Genomic DNA, 21582 nt, shown 5'->3' with positions numbered 1-21582 from the left:
CCTTCAGACAATACAACATATAACATTAATGTTGACCACGCATGTCTAAACAGAACACTGTCTGCATGTAAGAACACTACTTGCAAAAGAATTTACAGACCCCCTCCCCATCCCACATACTCTTTCTTTTTAAGGCCAGTGGCCCACGACCCAGTTGATCTATTGTCCCCAATAGTTTATCTGAGTCAGGACTCTCACAAAATTGGTATTGGACTTGGATGGATGAAGGCCCATTTATTTTGGTGTTTGTACTGTATTATGTTATTTGGGAACAAGCCCCTCTCATTTACTTAATTGTTGCTGAAGTTGCATACTTACACAGTGGTTACTACTACAAACGTACTTCTGTATGTACCTATGCCACAGGTAACCTGATCAGCATTTTCTTTTTAAAGGCAGCATTTAATACTATACAACAATTTTACCGGTCTCTCACTGATCGGTAACCTTGAGATCAAGACCTTGGCTTTGATGTGCTCTATTTCAGTGCTAATATACCTTGTACATGGGTTTGTTGTATTAGATGTGTGGAAGAACATCTAATACATTTACAATGTCAGCTGGAACAGGTCGCTGATGTCTGTCTGCAGCTGGTACGAATCAGTAGAGGCCGAGTAGAGACAGCTGGAAGTCAATCACTATCCCTGTCAAAGCCTCTGGAAAAAGCCAAGGAGCCGGGATTGCGCAAGACCTCCCTTCAGCTCGATCAAGAAGCGTAACACTTGTGGGCATTAGGAGCAAGTCAAGCTGCTGAACTGCGTAAAGCAATTTGCACTTCTCGTGAAAGAAAATGTGTGTCACTTTGGGAGTGAAATGAGGTGAAAGGTTAGAATGAGAATGGGGGAGGATCTGTAGGTGTATAGCAGATTTCTGCCTACAGGGAGGGCTTGGTACAATAAACACTAGCTTGTTATTCACTGGGAGGACAGAAAAAGTGGTTATTGCCCAAAGTGGGTGTGGCGTGTTTTAAAGACTGGTTCGGTAGGTTTAGTGGTGAAGAATACATGAAACCAGCCTGGCAAAACAGCAGAGTAAAAAAAGAATGCGGCAATCAAAACACAGCTTTTCCACTACAGTGGGAATCCAAACCTTTTCACATGTGCAATGTCTTTGCTTATGATTGTAGTAGGTTTACTCTGACAGCCTCAAAATCATTGAAGCTTTACTACTAGTTTTGTAAAAGACTAATCTTCCTTAAAAGCATAAAAATGCTTCTTCACAGGTCTTCAGGGTAAAACAAACACAAAGGGGTTAAAGCAAATCTATTAAGCACCTCCTTTTGCGTGTGACAACCCTAATTGTAGTTTCCAAGCCCATTTAATTATCTGCACTGGATGAACAGACATTCAATTAGCTAATTTAATGGATTTGAAGTTAATCCTCTATTCATTCTACATTCGACTGGATTAGTGTTCTTGTGGAGCTATGTGGCCTCTGAACAAAACACTGAATTCGAAAAAAATCAATTTTTTTATTCAAACAAGTGAGATGATACAAACTCCTAAGAACCAGCTTAACAAAAAAAAAAATGCGATATATTACATGCTTTTCAAATACATAAGATGCTCTACAAACAACCAGTGTATTAACAATAAAAACAATATATAACATTCTCTTGAGTGAAATCAGGATCACCAGTCCATGAGTTCCAGCATGGATGTAAAAGAACCATGTTAGTTTCTTCTCTTCAAAGTCCAATATTTGTGTAGAATGGTGGCAGTAACCTTTGTTTGATTCTTGGGAGTAATACTGGTATTAAAAAACATGTGACTTGGTTGAATTTTACAGTAAGGTACTGTATGTAGTGTACATTTCTGAAAATCATGATCACACATATTAAATACAAATGAGCCTAGAAAGTGTGGTGGTTAAAAGCATTCAGAAATAAAAGTACATTATCTGGGGGCTGTGCAGTGTTCCACAAACGAGACATACTTGTTCGATTTACTCTTCATGAGCGCCTTCATTTTTGTTTATGTCACATCAGTCCTTGAGTAGTCCTTCATGGTTACATTCACACATGTATGCAAATGGAAGAAAAAAATGCTTGTTCATTGTGGCTCTCTATGGCCTTCAGAGAGACAACTCTGCAAAGTTTCAATCTCTTCAGCGCAATATTGGATATTATTAAAGCAGTCCAAAGCAGTGCCGTCCCTACAAACACTTCTCAATCCAGACAAATAACACCTGTGACCATTTAGGCCCGTCTGACATTTGTGTGTAAATTTCTTCATTATTTGGATCTCCTTGCTAAAAAAAAAAAAAAAAAAAAAAAAAAAAATAGGTACAGTCAGTGCAATTTAAGGCACAGGGACAACTTGTCATGGTAAAGATTATTGAATGGTAGGCAGCTACACTATTGTTCCTGGTTTTGAATCTTCATGCCAGTGTATCTGATCCTGTGGGTTCATGCTCGTTTGCATTTGGTTGCTGATGTCCATTTGGTTGAGATCTATGTGGGATCTGGAAAAAAAAAGTCAGAATGGGGCAACAATTCTCATCTTTGGACTTTTCTTGTCCCATTATCATTTTCAAATATTACCCCTTAGCTAAAGATTATTTCAAGTAGGCTCTAGACATTTCCCACATTTAGTAACACTCCAGGACACTTCAGGTCTAACCATTGAGATGAATGCAGGACTGTGTTATCACCACTCTATCTTATAGGGATACTATATCTCAGATGACTCTGAACTCAAAAAAAAAAAAAAAAAAAAAAATCTCACTCACCAAAACAGCACAACGCACAAATAAAAGCACATACTGTATAGCAGGGGTGTCAAACTCATTTTTGTGGCGGGCCACATTTTAGTTACGGTTTTCCTCAGAGTGCCATTATGACTGTGAAACCATGATAACCTTTCGGCTCATTTACACATAAAATTTATGAACTAGATTTGGAATCAGAAATCAAGGATAATGGGTTTTTCAACTATTGTTGAGGTTTGGGCATAGATAAGTGCTTGCAATATCTCAATCATTTAATCAATCATTTATGAGAGGAAAATTTGAAATTTTGGTACGGATTGGAAGTTGATACACATGATTTGCCTTCACAAGCTACATAAAATCATGTGACGGGCGGGATCTGGGCCCGAGTCTTGAGTTTAACACCTGTGCTGTATAGCAATGAAATTCAACATTGCCCAGGGGCCACATTTTTCCTCTGCCACTTCAGTGCTCTACCTCCACTAAAACACATGCAAAAGAGAAAATGAAAAATCAGTAAGCTAAGGAGTCTCCTGCCAATCTGTCGCACTTAAAAAGAAGTCAAGTCACTATTATCCAGATTACAATTTAGGCTAGACCGACATTATCTTCTCTCATCCTTTATGGAGTGACATTAGTGGAGAAGGGGATAAAATTTTCTGCTCAGTAGTATGGGTATGCTTCTCGAAACGCCCCACAAAGCCTGGCCCCCTTTCACAACGCTGTCACTGAAACTCTGGGAGAAATCTGCACATGTGGGCAAAAAAGTGAATGGAAGCACACAGGCAGGGGCATTTGCACAAAAACTGCAGCGGAATGTGACCGCGGGATGACCATATGCCACCCACAGGAGGAAGTAGGGGATGTTGTTTAACGAAGGCATGCAGTTACCTAATTGCGCATGACACTGAGCAATCAGTCAACATCTCAGCTGCAAAGTTCACTTCAAAACATTGACAAAAAGCTGACGATGGGGACTAGATAGACAGAATGCATAGACTCTGGCCATGGCTGTTTACTTACTATGCTACCTTTAGCAAAGAACACCATACTGGGCCTCTGCCCTCTGGAGGACGGATGCTCCTTGGGGCTGGAGATCACCAGCCTTGGTTTGCAGCCGGGGGACAAGGAAGAGGAGGGGAGGCAGGAGGGGGAAACTGAAGAGGAAGAGCTTGAGGGAGAAAAGATGCAGCATTCCTGACCATCAGGGCTGTGCCAGGAAGAAGTAAATTGCTGAAAACAGCCATATCTATAAAAAAGCCAGCCAGGTGGACTTATAAGGGGAGAAGTCACTCACATTTGAATAATGTATGGGTGTGGTCAGTCATACCCGCAGCTATAAAGTTATGGGTGTGGTCCACCAGTCATACCGGCACATATAAAGTTGCGGGCGTGTGTTCTGTTTGTAATTATGAGTGTACCCCTTTAAGAACGGAGGGGGGTGGTGTCAGGTAAACTAGGAAGTAAAAGTAGGCTGAGCAGCAGCTCATTGTTAAGAGACCGTGTGCTTCCGTGTTAAAAAAAAAAAAAAGACGTCAGGCTGTGTGGTTCACTTTGCTGGATCAGTTTTCATGTGCTCTGAGAGTGTGCGACAAGTGCGCAATTGCACAGTGGCGCAGCTTAGAGGGAACATTGGTCAAGACTACACAAAATCAGCGACGTCTTTCAATGTCTATGTATTTCTACTCGTAACAAATTTTATGCGCGTGATTCTTCGTGCTCGACTGCAGATTAGCAAGTGCGACTGGAGAAGCATTCTTAAGCTCTGTGAAAAGATATCCACTGATTATACAACCCCACATCTGAACCACAATTGTAAAAATGAAGTGTAATAATGAATTTTACATTTTTAAATAGTGTAATACAAAGGGCTACTCTGGACAAGGATTTTTGCACAGTATAGTTTACTGAATGTGTATATGACAAGAACACCAAACGTCACATTCACATGTCACAATTCATCCCATGCTCGAATTCATTTTTTGTTTTAGTTCTCATGATAAGGAAGATCAGGGAGTGGCTTGCGGAATAAGGAGATAAATTTTGCCTCTTACCTACTGTTGGTGGAGCGGCTGAAGGGAGCTGTCGTGTAGCTGTAGGTCTGTGGCATCTGCCTGGGCGTGTCACAATCCACTGTACCATGACCACTAATATGGCCAAGCCAGTTCCCAGTGGAGGAGGCTGAGAACATTGAAGAATGTTACAAGTTAATACTGTGCTACCTGCATGTCGACAAGGGAGAGACTAAAGACTCGTCTAACCTGATGAGTAAGCGAGGTTCCTGTTGTTGTGGCTCAAGGGTGCAGGAATTGTCTGGTAGCCAAGACTCTGCTGGGAGCCTCGGTCATAGTCACAGCTGTATGCAGCCTGCTTGTAAGCAGTATTGCGATGATACCAGCCTCTCAAGTGCTCAGCCACAACAGCCTTATGAAAGCTCCTTGATAAATGTTCTTCACTCCGGGGAGCTGGGCGGTTCTTAGGTGGCCGCAGTGTTGCGTACAGGTTCTGTGAGATGCCATCTATCTCATCGTGGCCATAGCGACTGTGCATATCATGAGGACGATAAGCTGCGTGGGTGGAATGGAATGGAGGCTTGACGCTGTAGTGTCCTTCCATCTCATTGTCGTACATATAGACGCCATTAGAGTAAAGTTCTGGCTCCGTATGGTTAGGATATCCTGTTATGTAATAGGCAGTAGTGGTGGGTCGAGTACGGGGCTGGTAGGCATAACAGTGGGTCTCTGGCTGAGCCAAGTTGGGCATGCTGCCGGTGTTGGCGTAAATATCCTTCCTGTGGCGGCCACGCACTCTACGCCGGTGGTTGTGGTTACCAGGAACTGCATACTCCACACTGGATTGGCTGGTGTAGGAGGAGCCGTCGTCGAGTACCTCCGTGCTGTTGCTGCGTCGTGACGGGGAAAAGTTGATTGTGGGCACAGTTGGTTGCATCTCTGGTAGAAACTGAGACTGGGACTCTAGACTCCCACTCCGTTGGCGAAAAAGATGTGGTGAGTCCTCCGATCTGAAGTGGCAAATGCAGGAATCAAATCAAGTCATAATTAACCAAAATTCAGCCATGATTCACATTTAAGGGTGTTTGATATACCAGTACAAGTAGCCACTTCACTACTCACTGATACTGCGACAAACTTTGATACATCAATTTTAATCTAACACAATGACACATAATTGTGAACAGAGACATTTGTTTCTTTCTGACGCACATGGTGATTTTCCAATGTGTCAAACTGCCAACCACTGGCTAGTGGGACTTACACAATGTTTTGGCCAAATGTAATGGTGGCTGGTGTTGGCAGCCTTCACATGTAACCAATTCCTCCAATTAAGGTTGGTATTGGTACTCACCCATCCCTAGTGACAATAATCTACTGTGTATTAACATGACATGAGTCAAGATTAATTGACAAAAAGGCAGAGGACGAGGATACTTTTTACTTCTTCCTACTCTTGATCATGTAAACTGCTGAAGGAAGATATCAATTGATATTCCTTTCAATTCTTTAAAATTTGAGTTTGTTCTTATGAATTATTATTGTCAGTATGTGTTTATATGTTTTAATAAAATCAATCAACAATGTCTTACACCAGACAGGTAAGCAGATGACATTAAGACAAAAATAACATACTTGAGGTGGGTACTGCTGTAAGCATTGCGGGTCAGCAGTGGAGTGGGAGGCATACTGTGGGCATCACATGGCTGTCTGGAAGCAGTTTTGTATGGACTATTAGACCGGTTTAAGGCATCATGGTGACTGTAGTGGAGTGGATCCTGGATTTGATCGTAATTTAACCTGCAACACAGATAACAATATTTAAGATCAGATCCTATATACACTACCTCCCTCTTTTCAAATTGTCAAGGCCAAGAAAAACAAATACACTGCAGAGTTGTCATGAATGTAGCATTTAGGTCATCTTACATTATGAGTGCATAACATTAGTTCACATCTGATAGCAAAACAGCAACTAGAAGTTAGTTGAACTTGGATGCAATGCCACTTTGGTGCTCTTCTCTCTGCTACCATATGGGGATTGTTGTTTGCGCCTTCACAGGCATCGACATGTTCTTTTCTTTCTATTTTTAAAACTGGTGTATTTGTGCTGATAAGGGGGAAACGTTTTGGGAGGAGGGAGGAAGCAAGTGGCAGGAATGCAGATCTGGAGCAGCTTCACAGGTCTGGACTAGCTCCACACACAAAAGCAATCAAGGTGCAAATATGAATATCGTGTTCACCACGGATGACCGGACCAAGTTTATACCTGCTGTCTGCGTGTTGGTCATGAGCTGTAGCTCGTCTCTCTTTGCTGCAGTGAATGCTCAGTGTGTCTGCATGGTGGGGTCTTGGAGAGCACTGGACTGAACTCGACCGTTGTCTCTGGGAGCCAAGTTCATCATCTGGGAGTTAAAAGAGGCTTGTTTGAACCTGATGTATACACTGCAGAAAAAGTCATGTAAACTCCACATGTACACTGATTAAAGAAAAACATACCTTCATCCAGTGTGAAGCTGTCAGACAAAGAACTGAGGTCTGATGGATTGACATCATCTAAAAAAAAAATATATATATAAGAAAATTCTTTTTCTGAAATTCTGAAAACAAAACATGTCGACATCATTTATGAACAAAAGATCTGTTCAGTGCTTTAATGTTTAAAAACCCAGAACAATCCGTGGGGGTTATTTAAACTACCTGCTAATATCAGTGAAGCTCTTTGAGTGGGTTTCTTTCCTATCCTGATCCTATAGGTGTTGATCTCCTTCTCAATATCCTCCAGTTTCCTCATTGCATCCAGACAGTTATTTTTTCTCTTTTTTTTCACTGTCTTGCAAAGATCTATTTCATTGGTTAACTTGACGGCTGCTTCCACAATCTTCTGCTGCAAGGCAAATCTGCTTTCCAGATTCCTCAAATAAGGATCCTGAAGGAAAATGTGCAACAGGATTTATTGGAAATCTCCCCAAAACAAACATGAATACTCATATATGTAAACTATAATTTATGAATGTTGATTTTCTAGGGCGATGTTCAGATGAAGAGCAAGTTTCAACTATCATTTTCCTGTATTACTTTCTAAATATATTAATTATGTTCGAAAGTAAGTGCTTGAAAACATTCAAATATGTGAACAATTAACAACTGAATTGTTGCGATCCAACAAAATCTTTCAAGCTCTGTTGTCTGGAATTTGTGGTATTGCAGAATTGGGTGTGTGCTGACACAAGCAGGGAACAACATGAGTCGCCCCTCCCCCCTGCTGATAATTACCAAGCGCCCTTATTCCACACAGTGGCCATTCGGTGTGATTGCCACGTCCTTATTCATAATAATTTGGCGCAGTTCCACCGCTAAAGTATGCAGTTAGTCATAAACTATGCCTACAACTACAAAAAAAAGTTTCAGGGTAGGAACGGGAATGAAAAAAAAAAAATTCTAAATTTCCTGACTTAATCGAATTATTTGGTGAATTTTCAAGCTATTTTTTTCTTTCCTGCTTTATTTGGCAAAATGCCATCATTGCTCCTGCTATGCCGTCCATACAACGTTTAAAGCTTGACTTGCAAAAGTCCAACTGCAAGTGGTATTCATAGGCTACATCACACTAACCATTCCAAGGGTTCCAGATATCCACCAAAAGCAGCAATAAACAGAAATTCTAACAAACAAACACAATTATGTATGCACAAAATAACACACTAAAGATGCATTTTGACATGGTCAAAACATGACACAGTAAGGTTAACAATTGGAATGCATTCTAGAAAACAACAAGCACATTTCCTGGGTCGTGCTAGAACTTTAATAAACTTGTTTTTCACAGATCAGGGAGAATACTGGTATATGCTTATGAGTATTACCGGTATACTTCCCAATTGTATTGGTAGAATATTTGTCTGTATCTGTTACTTTGGCAAAACCACAGTGATGCAATGAACTAACAGTAGATGTAATACTGTGACAACGATCATAGTGTGATTGTTTTATGTGCCTATATGTAGGCTGATGCACCAAGGCAAACAAAATATCAAGCATAAAGTACAAAGTCTTTTTCTAACCTCGTTATAAGGGAAAAGGTCATCAAGCTTGAATTCGGTGCCAATACGCCGTCGAACTTGAGGGGTCTTTTCGCCAGTAACCAAGGGATACTCTTTAGGTAATCTGCCAGTAAGTTCCTGGAAACAGGTAAATATCAATATGTGACACTATTTGTATGAATCTCACTGCGTATTTATATTTTCAAAGAATCACTTCAACAACATTCCATGAAATCACACTGCTCCATCATCAGTGGGGTATTTTTTTTTTTAGAACATGTCTGTGGGCTACTCATACAGTCCTTGGGTGCACCTGTATCCCATCGACATGATGTTAGGTATGCTCGTTTTACAGGTATTATAAAAGACTGAATTAAAACATACGGCTTCTCGCATGCAGATCTTCTTCAGTTCCTCAAGTTTCTGTGTAAGAATGCCTTGGAGTTTTTTTTCTTTTGTTTTTAACTCAGTAATCTTCTCTTTCTTCTGTTCCTCAGCAATGTCAGAGTCAGCAGAACCTGCCAGAACACGTGTCAGTATTTTACAATTAAAGTGGATGAGCATCTGAGACCAGTACAGATGAATCCCTGTCTTACCGGCCGATATGAGGCTTCCACTGCTTGCCATAATAAGTTGATCTTTGTTTTCAACATTGGCAAGTTTACTGATCCGCTGGGCACTGATCTCTGTAAGATCCATGGCAATGTCTCCCGAACTTCTTGTTGTGGTCATATTTGCCTGCATGAAATAAATAGGTATACAGTAAATAAGATGTCAGCGGCAAATGGAGGAGGAATAAGGAAATTAAGTAGGGACTGTGAATATTTCATTTTAATAATGTACTGGGATAGGGCTCTCCTATTTACATGCTGGGTAAATCCCTTGCTCTCTCATCAATTAGGTTAGGCTATCTATTCCTGGATGAACACAAGCACCACCTGCTTTTGAGACGCAATAGCTGTAAAACTTGGTTTGACTGCAGGAATATGCTCTGATCTATTGCTACTGCAAAAGGCACACAAACACTCTGTGTTTATCCCAGCCAATGTGCTCAACGAGACACAAATACATAAATATATCGTCTATTTTGCATTTTGGGGGATTTAGAAGACACCTAAAAACAAGAGAAGCCTGTTTGCCATGTTCATTATCTTTGTCTGGGTGCAACACTGCACATTTTATGTCACGTATGTTTCCTTTGTAGACTCATAACAACCGTGTTAATGAAAAAAAGACAACTGAATCACCACTTAGCCAACTCAATGGACTGAGAAATAAAATGTCGCTCAGCACAGTAAATAGCTCGACCGCATCATCACTTCTCACTACCTAAATCTACTGTGATCTAAAAATCCTTTTCTATTCCCATTAAGCTTTAGTGCAAACGACATAAAAATATCCAAAATAGGAGTCATTTTCTTTAAAACTATATATACTTGATACCACAAGATACACGCTATGCGGCTTGTTTCCTGCTATTGGCATACAGTTCGACTAAGACATCCATCCATCTTCTTAGGCTCCAGACGGTTATCCTCACAAGGGTCGCGGGGAGTGCTGGAGCCTATCCCAGCTGTCAACAACCAGGAGGTGGGGTACACACCCTGAACAGGTTGCCAGCCAACCGCAGAGCATGAAGAAACAAACAGCCACACTCTCAATCACACCGAGGGGCAATTTAGAGTGTCCAATTAATGTAGCATATTTTTTGGAATGTGGGACTAAACCGGAATGCCCGGAGAAAACCCACACAGGCACGGGGAGAAAACGCAAACTCCACACAGGCAGGGCGGGGATTGAACCCGGGATCTCAGAACTGTGAGCACAACGCTTTCCAGTTGAGCCAACATGCTGCCAGACATATAACAATGATTATCAATTAAGGGTTAGTTAGGATGATGAAATAGTTGGAGCAGGGACCACGAGGCAAATACTCACTCTACTTTGCTTTCTGTCCAGGTAGAACTGATGCTGACTGATGGCCATCACCCAGATAGTTTTAATTAGAGAATGACTGGCATACCAGGAGTGAATGACAAGACCGCTCTGTCCAAAGGTCCGTTTGCTCACTGTTCGACTGCTGAAGACAAAAATATTTTATTTTTAATACCAAATGTGAAACTGACAAGTTTTGCGACTTATTTGTGAATTCTGGTTTTGTTGGTCAGCAAAAGTTATGACTGATCATGGTTACTTACACAAAGATTAAAAAATCCATCCTAATTCAAACATTTAAGTGCTTGCTTAATAAGTAATGGAGAAACTAAAACATTTTTAAACCAGTCAGTTGTTCTGGTGTTAGGGCACAGGACTTTGAAGACCAATTAGGAGTGCCACACTAACAGCAGAAAAACACTTAATAGGCACGTTTCAACCACTAAAATGGTGCACTAAATTAACCGCTGTCAACAGACATAATTGACAGTGTGCAAGGCGTCAGGAAAAAAAACATCCATGACAATGGCGAGTGCTAAAGCAATAATAAAGACATCACAACACGGAGAAATGATCAAAGGTATTTTAAGAGACGTTAACTAACCTGTGGGGCTCGTTTACTTCCACAGCAAATTTCTTCTCTCGGAAATACAAATTCTCCAACTGTTTCCACTGGAACAACTGCAGAAAGAGATTTCTTGCAATAAGATTTGTCACAAATGTATCTCATTTGGCAACAATAAATAGAAAAAAAAGCTACAATTTAGATTTAAAAAATACATTTCAACGACAGGTGATTGTTAACATCATGTGGTTTACTGAAACATGGATTAAAAGAAGTGCTTTTCCAAAGGGGCATACTCATTTTTGTTCAGCACAGTCTGCTTTAACAATACAGCAAGGGTACTTAAGAGGAAATGTTATCTGATACATACACATAGATTTGTTTAATAAGAAACAGTACTTTGGATAAATGAAGCAAAATAAAGAAAAATTACAAAGAGTGACATGTTTTACTAATAGCTATAGGACTAATACAATAATAGTATATGTGAAAGTTGAAGGACACTCAGGTGGCATAAACACTGTGGCAATCACCACATGGCTGCTGCAAATGATTTTTAAAATTTATTTAAATGTATCTTCATGATCTCTCAAGGAGAATTCAAGTTAGGCGCTACAGGTACATCATTGTTGCACACTACAAAGACAAAGCCAAGGTATAAATATTCTATCACAGGTGTTTAGTCTGCATGAGAAAGTATGTCTCAGCTCCTCTTCAATTTCAAGCGACTAATTCTTCATACCCATTTCAAAAGCTGAACATGAACGTTAAGTGCATGAGTAAAATTATGAAATGAACATGATAAAGGCTTACCTTAAAGGTTAAGTTTGACTTATCCCATCTTAATTCCTGTGTACTGAATCCTAGTGACTTTGAGCTTCCTTACTGAGCTAGCTCAGCTTCCCTGAACAATGCTCTTTCTTGTCTGTTCTTCGGGAACCAGATAGGTGTTGCAAGAGTTTCATCTGAGCCAAACCCATTTCACCGCCCCCGTCCTCTGACATCACAGACACCTCACCCTCAGCTTTGAGTTAGCACCACTCTTGCTTCCTTTCCCTCCTCCACAGCTTACTTTTTAGTTAGACCAGACTAACGGGTTGTATACACAGATACACACGTAAATAGACAAGAAAGTCTCCTCAATAGACAATTGCTATTACTCACAAATATAAAAATGTACATGCACGCTGCAGCCATTCAACATTTTCCCACATGCTTTTTTTTATATACTTATCCTCTTGGGTGAGGTTATCAAAAATTGATCAGGGATAAGACTAATTAGATCAGACTTACTAAGGTGGAGTCATCATCATTGATGAGTCATGGATCTTCGTGTTCATGTCTGATACCAACCGCAGTGGAAAATCCAACATCACCAAAGGCGAAGACATGGCAGCAGACAAGTTCAAAAATCCAACATCACCAAAGGCGAAGACATGGCAGCAGACAAGTTCAAAGTCATGTTGATCACAGCAGGGGCAAACGATCAAGCAGCACATCCACAAAGAGATCCTGCACCGTTTGCTTGGTTCAGTGTGTAAGAGGAGAAGAAGAGGCGGGAGATGTGCCAAGACAAATCATGGCTTCTTCACCATTACAACACGCCTGCTCACTGTCCCCTTAGCAGCTGACAAATTCCTGGCTGAGGAGTGAAGCACATCACTGTTTCCCTACTCACCTGACCTGGCTGTGATTTTTTCCTACTTCCAAAGCTCAAAAGTATTATTAAATGTCCACTGTCATGAAATCCATGATTTTTTAATGTTATGAAAAAATGGCAGATAGTATGGACCGATCGTTTTTTTCCCCGCAAAACGTGATTTTGACGTATATGGCTTTTTTTCGAACACTCAAGAGGATGGATTCACTCTTCATACTTTTCCAAAAGACCCGGTTCGTCGTGAAAATTGGATTGTACAGGTGCAAAGGGTGAGAGCTTCATGGGTTCCAAACGACAGGTAGGTGTGTAGACAGCTACAAAACAAAATAATAGTTGGAGGGGGACGTAATCCATAAGTTAGGGGTGGTAAATGTGTCGATGTGCCACCCCGGCAGTAGCCGTGATCGGCGGACGCGGCGCCACTGGACAATGACATAGACAATGAAGTGAATAATGTTATATGTATTTTTCATTCCAATATCTATTTTAGAATGTTTATAGGGATGACACTTGACCTTTAAGGGGACCCATTTATAACACATGGATGACATCAAATACCTAAACCTAACCTCTTTTATGACAGAATGATGGAGGATCCCAAGAAAAATCTTCCAAGGAGTGCGTGAAGGGATGGAAGAGAAGGTTGGGAAAGTGCTTTTGACTGCAGGGGATGATTTCAAAGGGAAAACCTTGTCATTTGTAATTTGGATTTTAATGTACCTTTTCTGACATGAGTCTTAGGACATCTCTGAAACACCTTACACCTGTATACAGTATATTTTTGGTCCATCCTGTCTTTTAGGATTTACTGTATGGGTTTGATGATGAGTGTAAAACAAGCCTGCCGGGTTTGTACCTATGGCTAAGGTAGGGTGAAGGATCATCATTTAAGTATTACTACCTAAACCTAAACATCTCTATCAAATTGGACTTTTTATTTTTCACTCATTATTTTGGAATAACAATTCAATTGGTATTCACTTATTTGTCACTGTAAATATGAATAGCAATTGAGGTTTCGGGGGCAAGTCTGGGCATTAATACACACAGTGTATATACTGCATACAGTGAAGAAAATAAGTATTTGAACACTCTGCTAAATTGCAAGTTCTCCCACTTGGAAATCATGGATGGGTCTGAAATTTTCATCGTGGGTGCATGTCCGCTGAGAGAAGATAATGTAAAATAAAAATCCAGAAATCACAATCCATGATTTTTTTAACAATTTATTTGTGTGATACAGCTGCAAATAAGTATTTCAACACCTGAGAAAACCAATGTTAATATTTGGTACATTAGCCTATGTTTGCAATTACAGAGGTCAAATGTGTTTGACCAGGTTTGCACACACTGCAGGAGGGATTTTGGCCCACTCCGACACACAGATCTTTTCTACATCAGACAGGTTTCTGGGCTGTCGCTGAGAAATAGAGAGTTTAAGATCCCTCCAAAGATTTTCTATTGGGTTTAGGTCTGGAGACTGGATAGGCCACGCCAGAACCTTGATATGCTTTTTACGGAGCCACTCCTTGGTTTTCCTGGCTCTGTGCTTCGGGTCATTGTCATGTTGAAAAACCCAGCCACGACCCATCTTCAATGCTCTGACTGAGGGAAAGAGGTTGTTCCCCAAAATCTCACAATACATGGCCACAGTCATCCTCTCCTTAAACATAAACCTGTCCCATGTGAAGAAAAACACCCCCAAAGCATGATGCTACCGCCCCCGTGCTTCACAGTTGTGATGGTGTTCTTGGGATAGAACTCATCATTTGTCTTCCTCCAAACACGGTTAGTGCAATTATGACCAAAAAGTTCAATTTTGGTCTCACCTGACCACAAAACCTTCTCCCATGACAATATAGCAGGGTGTTCAAATACTTATTTTCGTCATTGTACCAATGTACAATGCGCACCTGCTACCCATATGCTCAAAATATTTGGAATTCTCTGTATTTATATTTTGTTAGGTTTGTACTTGTATTGTTTTTCAAAAAACTGGGCGTACAACAATCATTAATAATAATAATCATTGTGCAGTTGCTGATGTAGCGGTAATATTATCTCGGGGACAGGCCACAGGACACGCTTGTCCTGGTCCCTGTAATTGTCAGAACAGAATCCCTCAACAAACTAAAATAAATGCTCAATGATGGCACAACATTTCATTAAAACTGTTGATGACATATTTTACAGTCTTAAAAATATAAACTATTTCACACTGTTTAACAAAGATTTTTTTGCATTAAATATGTGTGCATAGTGAAGTTTATCCACTATATTAAACATCCTTGGCCAAGCCTTCAAAAGAAGCATCTGTCTCATCTCCAATCGTAAAAAGATCCATAGTAACTTACCTTTGGTGCATTGCTGTGGAACTCATCATTGATGACTTGGTACAGTTCCAGTGCCTCTTGCATTGCATCATGAACATCCTATCTTGCTCCCACCGTAGCATTTCATATTCACGCTATCCATGGGGTTTGTGAGGAAACATTTCTCTAATCCCAAAGAGTTTGGGTTGCGCAGCGCGGCCTCTCACCCTCCATTTGGCTCCAATCTGTAGTAGCTTTCACTGTGGCATCAGGTGCCTATCAACTATGTGAGCTCAAACTACGTAGAAACGAGCGTAATTCTCACGTTCTGCTCTCCCGAGAAAGCTCTTTCGATAGAGGCACTGCGATTGAATTTCGCGTTGCATCATGGGTAATTGTCACCATATATACTTCCGGTTTTGTCTGCACATGTTTCTGTTCACCGGTCTTAGGCACGTTTTTACAGTGTAAAATCATATTTTACCTTCTTTACCATGGGCTTCAGGTGTGCTGCAGCTCAATGCACATCTGATAGTCGTAAGAGTGTCAAAAGATATCCATGGATGTCAGCTGTGCGTTGGCTCAAGTGGCCTAAACATCCCAGAGACGTAACTCGATGGAAGCGCCTTGTGCGAAGGGGTGGGAAAGATTCCACTGGCTATGTTGACGTGTTCAATGTTGACAGGCGTACCCGCTTGTGCTCAAGACACTTTGATCCACAATCTATAAGAGATGACAACATTTTGTCTGGCATTTTGTGGGTTGCTATCGAAAAGCGGAAGTGTTGATGGTGACACTCGGTGCAAAAATCGACCACAGCCCCTCTAGTGAATTAGCTTTTTTGGAGAGCAGAATGTGAGAATTGGCACTTTCAAAAAAAAGCGAACATTTCAATTGTGTGTGCTCTCCTGTTTTTTTTTTTTTTTTTATGTGCCCATGACGCTCATACGACGGAGTTTGAACTCACATTGTTTTGATACCCACCTGAAGTCATTGACCTATCGTTGTTTCAGACTGCCGCGCAACTTCTGGGTTTGCGGCATCATCGGCATGAGTGATGACACATTTCTTTTAAAAGCAGCCACAAACTAGCCATTGTACTTGACCTTTTTTGCCTTAGTTTAAGTTAAAATAAACTCATAGTCCTTTCTGACCTTTGAGGCAGTTGCAACAAACATGCTACGCTAACGAACGTAAAATGCAAGCTCCCCGAGGAGGTCTGAGACCTCAGGTTGGTGCACATTAACATAATATACATAAAAGTATAACATAAGACATTGAATATCATATCGAAATGTATATGTATACATTTTTCACCACTCTATGTACCTGTATATGACTATACAATGTGATTGTATTTTTTATTAATACCTAAATATAATGCGACCTATTAACATTTTGAAAATATTATTGGAAAAATCTGTGCATTATTTGGGAAATTATGGTAATCAATTTTTACAATTATGTACCGTATTTAAACCAAAATAAAAGGAACAAAAGAAAGCACTCACTCCCATTTACAAAGTGTCCTTAATGCACCTCACACACTCACTCAGCTGTGGTGTACCTGCCCAGTTTCCTTCTGAAATCTGAAATGCAGCAGGTGTACAATGTTTCCCATGTTCTCATTCATAGTTGTCATTCAAGGAGAAAACATAAGTATAAAAGGCCGTGGGCTGCTCTTTGTCTTGTTTGAAATTTTATGATTTACTGGAAAATGTGTGCCACTGCTGATCAATTCTTAATATCACAGTTGATTCACTGTACATTACAGTACACCAGCCTACTGCGATATGATACTCAAACAATATCGTGCAGCCCTACTGTGGTCTCACTCAGGATAATTCTTTGCAGAGCTTGACTAATGGTTTCAGTTAGGATCAGCGTTCACATTCCAAGCATGTGTACTTGTATTACGAGTAACCAAAAACAAGGCCCACCCCTAAACTCTATTATAAAAATCTTGTCTGCTCCACCCCCTGTAAATTGTGTCACATACTTGCACTAGTTTACTGACAACCAGGCACATTGAACATGACACATTGAGTGATGTTTTGAAAATACGGTAACCATATATTGACAAAATGACAAGTAAATGGTTCTTTTCAGTTTCTATTTGACTGCTAGACTAGTGGGGGTGAGGTGAGATGGTCACGGCTGAATAATGATCCGCAACCGTCCCCCCAACCTATTTCACAATAGTTTGATACTATAACAAGTCATATTAATTGCACAATACATATTTGATCAACACTCGTCGTACACATTAGAAAACCCACAATGTCATTTTTTTCATTTGAACTGTTTAGTGCTCAGATACGGTTCACCAAGTTTTTGTATTTTTTTTCTTTTTCCTCATTTACCTTAACCTTGACACAAGCACAAACCTGTTAATGTCTTTCCCACCTACGTTCTGCTCTCTTTTGACTGGCATGGGAACGAGGATCTTAATGATCCTTATTTACACATTGGATGGATCATTAACCATGTCAGGGCTAACAAAATACAATTAGTAAAGGTTCATAGAGAAGCAGCATTAAAAAAAAAAAGTTAAAACAAATAACTTTAATAAAAGTAATAAATACATTGGACTATGTTTTGGAAATCCATGGTACACATGAAAAGACATACCTTTCTAGGTTTCAATTTGTCTTGCAAGTCATACTGCCCAACACCTTTGCAGCTGACACCTAACCACCAGGGTATTCCCTCCTTGTCCTGCAGGAAAGCACAACCACATACCACCAATTGCCCTATCAGGGACAGTTTGAGAAAGACAACTCTCCCAGTTAAGTGCAATGGAGGAACGCAGGAAAACGAGAGAGGATATCCAGTTTGAATGCAAGGAGACCAGACTAAAGTTGACATAATCTTGCAACCAGGATAGAGAGTAAGAAGTGTGATTATTTATGATTGCTTACACTAATTTTTATTTAGAGCACAACTTTACTTTGATATATACCATTAAGTGATACATTTTTACAAATAAGCCACACAAAAACTCTCTAGTTGTAGTTTTCTTCGACTTACTTTAAGTTTATACTTAATACAACCAGTGTATACACATCTAAACAGAGTATTGGATTTTAATGTTACTTTCTGATTCATCATTACAACATCAAACATCACTGTACATTATTGAGGGTTTGAAGTGAGTTTTACTGAAGCCCCTCATGTTACCTTTACTGGGTAATAATGGACTCCATATGTTGGCAGAGACTCCACCAGGCTCAGATACCTTTCAAGAGAAGGAGAGTCTGGTTGAAAGAAATAGTCACTTTTTTCATCACGCCCAACCTGTGGACTTTGTACAGCCAACAGAGTTAAGCCTCATCCATTGAGAACTCGCAGTAATTTACAATGAGAAGCAAATCCATTTGTTTCAGAGCCTTGACAGAAGAAGATTTTACTGATCAAGTCAAGGGCACAAAACATCCCTTTGTAAATGACCCATTGTTGATCTGAACAACAATTCCTGTGAATTACAACAGAACCATTGCTTTCATAGCCAGGGTGGCAGTTTACCATGACCACATCCTCTAATTAATGACACATTCTGGCCTGGTGACAACCACCACACGTGCATAACAGACATCAGAATTCGCAAACAAACTTAAAAAAAGTGCATTAGAAATCATAAACTACTTACTTCACAATGGCTTGTCCTCTGGTCAGCCCTTTCAGTTTCTTGTAATACTCAATCACTTTGTCCTCACTATGGTGAAATGAAAAACATTTATTAAACTACCTTAAAGGTCAAGTGTCATCCCTATAAACATTCTAAAATAGATATTGAAATGAAAAATACATATAACATTATTCACTTCAATGTCTATGCGAAAAAATAAATATGAGCGGAGAGCTCATCATCCATGCGCAGTTGCGGAAGTGTCATTCGACATTGAAGTGGTTGCCGTATTGGCTGCATCTCCTGCCCGTGACGTCACCCCGGACATTTGCCATTGAAAACACGCTGTGGTCTTTACTGTGGGAGACGAACACGCCCCTTCTGACACGGAAGCTCTTTTCAGAGAAGAGAACATCTCACAACCGAGTGAAGTTACCGGGGCAATATTACCCTGTTCTTTCGAGCCATATTTAGATGATATGCGGATCATGGCCAAACTACCTCCCTACCCGATCCCCCTCCAGGCAGCGCGGCGGTGATAAAAAAAAAATGCCACCCGCAAGTGACGACAACACCGCAGCAAAACCAACACCCCGCCTGATCCACTTCCGTGGCAGAGATGAGCCCGCCGGCTAGGCCTTGTCGACAAGGCCAGTGGCGATTCACAAGGCCTGTCGAGGCCGTCCTTCAGCGGCTGCTGCACGGAAGCTTTCTGATGCGCACATCGACACATTTAGCACCCCTGGTTTACAGATTATGCCCCCCCCAACAATTGTTTTTTTTTTTTTTTGTAGCTGTATACACACCAACCTGTCATTTGGAACCCACGAAGCTCTCGTCCTTTGCACCTGTGTAATCTATTTTTCATGACAAACCGGATCTTTTGGAAAAGCATGAAGAGCAAATCTATCTCCCCGAGTGTTCGGGCAATATTCAGCAATGCAACGAGCTGGCATTTTGGCTAACATGAAGGAACAACGAGCTATCTTCCCGCAGGTAAAACTAATAGAAAGAAACGTGTCTGCTTGAGCGCGCTACTGCCTCCAATGTCACTTCCTGCTTCTTGTCGAAAACAAATCCCTCGAGAGGATTTTCATGGTGAGAGTTACAAAAAGCCATATACGTCAAAATAATGTTTTGTGGTGAAAAAAGAGATGGGTCCATAACGGCTGCTGTTTTTTTCATTAATAACATACTAAAAATCATCCATTTCATGACACTTGACCTTTAAAATACTTAAAGGTGCTGTTTTGCACATACAGTGAAGAAAGTAAGTATTTGAACACCCTGCTATATTGTAAGTTCTCCCACTTAGAAAACATGGAGGGGTCTGAAATTTTAATTGTAGGTGTCTACTGTGAGAGAGATAATTTAAAAAGAAAAATCCAGAAATCAAAATGTATGATTTTTTTACGATTTATTCATGTATGTATTCATACAGCTGCAAATAAGTATTTGACCACCTGAGAAAACCAATGTTAATATTTGATACAGTAACCTTTGTTTGCAATTACAGAGGTCAAATGTTTCCTGTAGTTGTTCACCATATTTGCACACACTGCAGGAGGGATTTTGGCCCACTCCTCCACACAGGTCTTTTCTAGATCAGACAGGTTTCTGGGTTGTTGCTGAGAAACACGGAGTTTAAGCTCCCTCCAAAGATTTTCTATTGGGTTTAGATCTGAGACTGGCTAGGCCACACCTGAATCTTGATATGCTTCTTTCGGAGTCACTTCCTAGTTTTCCTGGCTGTGTGCTTCAGGTCATTGTCATGTTGAAAGACCCAGCCACGACCAATCTTCAATGCTCTGACTAAGGGAAAGAGGTTGTTCCCCAAATTCTCACAATACATGGTCGCAATCATCCTCTCCTTAATACAGTGCAGTCGTCCTGTCCCATGTGCAGAAAAACACCCCCAAAGCATGATGCTACCATCCACAAGCATCACAATAGGGATGGTGTTCTTAGGATGGAACTCATTATTCGTCTTCCTCCAAACACGGTTAGTGGAATTATGACCAAAAGGTTCCATTTTGGTCTCATCTGACCACAAAACGTTTTCCCATGACTCCTGTGTATCATTCAAATGGTCATTGACAAACTTAAGATGGGCCTTGACACGTGCTGGTTGAAGCAGGGGAACCTTCTATGTCATGCATGATTTCAAACCATGACGTCTGAGTGTATTACCAACAGTCACCTTGGAAACGGTGTCCCAGCTCTTTTCAGGTCATTGACCAAGTCCTGTCGTATAGTCCTGGGCTGATTTCTCACCTTTCTAAGGATCATTAAGACCCCACAAGGTGATATCTTGCATAGGGCTTCACTCTGATTGATATTGACCATCATGTTTAGCTCCTTCCATTTTCTAATGATTGCTCCAACAGTGGAACTTTTTTTCACCAAGCTGCTTGGCACATTCTCCGTAGCCCTTTCCAGTCGTGTGGAGTTTTTGAAAATTTTGTCTCCGGTGTCTTTGGACAGCTCTTTGGTCTTGGCCATGTTACAAGTTTGAGAATTACTGATTGTATGGGGTGGACAGGTGTCTTCATGCAGCTAATGACCTCACACAAGTGTATCTGATTCAGGATAATACATGGAGTGGATATGGACTTTTCAAGGCGGACTAACAGGTCTTTGAGGGTCAGAATTCTAACTGATAGACAGGTGTTCAAATACTTATTTGCAGCTGTATCACACAAATAAATCATTAAAAAA

General features: G+C 40.6%; 1 protein-coding gene across 8 annotated transcripts in view; it reads right to left on the bottom strand.

The window, feature by feature from the left end:
- Positions 1 to 1451: 1451 nt before the first annotated feature.
- Positions 1452 to 21582, bottom strand: part of frmd4ba (FERM domain containing 4Ba) — a 57033-nt gene continuing 36902 nt past the window's right edge. For 4 of the 8 annotated variants that reach the window (XM_061833874.1, XM_061833873.1, XM_061833875.1 and 1 more), the window contains 15 exons: positions 18886 to 18951; positions 18417 to 18474; positions 17868 to 17954; positions 11304 to 11380; positions 10703 to 10844; positions 9361 to 9502; positions 9149 to 9282; positions 8786 to 8902; positions 7422 to 7650; positions 7221 to 7277; positions 6991 to 7126; positions 6357 to 6521; positions 4971 to 5731; positions 4764 to 4890; positions 2471 to 3958 (listed from right to left, as the gene is read on the bottom strand). In XM_061833874.1, coding sequence (XP_061689858.1) covers positions 3655 to 3958; positions 4764 to 4890; positions 4971 to 5731; positions 6357 to 6521; positions 6991 to 7126; positions 7221 to 7277; positions 7422 to 7650; positions 8786 to 8902; positions 9149 to 9282; positions 9361 to 9502; positions 10703 to 10844; positions 11304 to 11380; positions 17868 to 17954; positions 18417 to 18474; positions 18886 to 18951 — 2602 coding nt within the window. In that variant the 3' untranslated portion in view covers positions 2471 to 3654. The other 4 variants (XM_061833879.1, XM_061833878.1, XM_061833877.1 and 1 more) reach the window with 4 other exon arrangements.

This window comes from Syngnathoides biaculeatus, chromosome 10 (genome assembly GCF_019802595.1).
Source record: "Syngnathoides biaculeatus isolate LvHL_M chromosome 10, ASM1980259v1, whole genome shotgun sequence".
In the NCBI taxonomy this organism is placed as follows: domain Eukaryota; kingdom Metazoa; phylum Chordata; class Actinopteri; order Syngnathiformes; family Syngnathidae; genus Syngnathoides; species Syngnathoides biaculeatus.
Note: the sequence above shows the minus strand (reverse complement) of the source record. Positions and strands in the feature narration are given on the sequence as shown.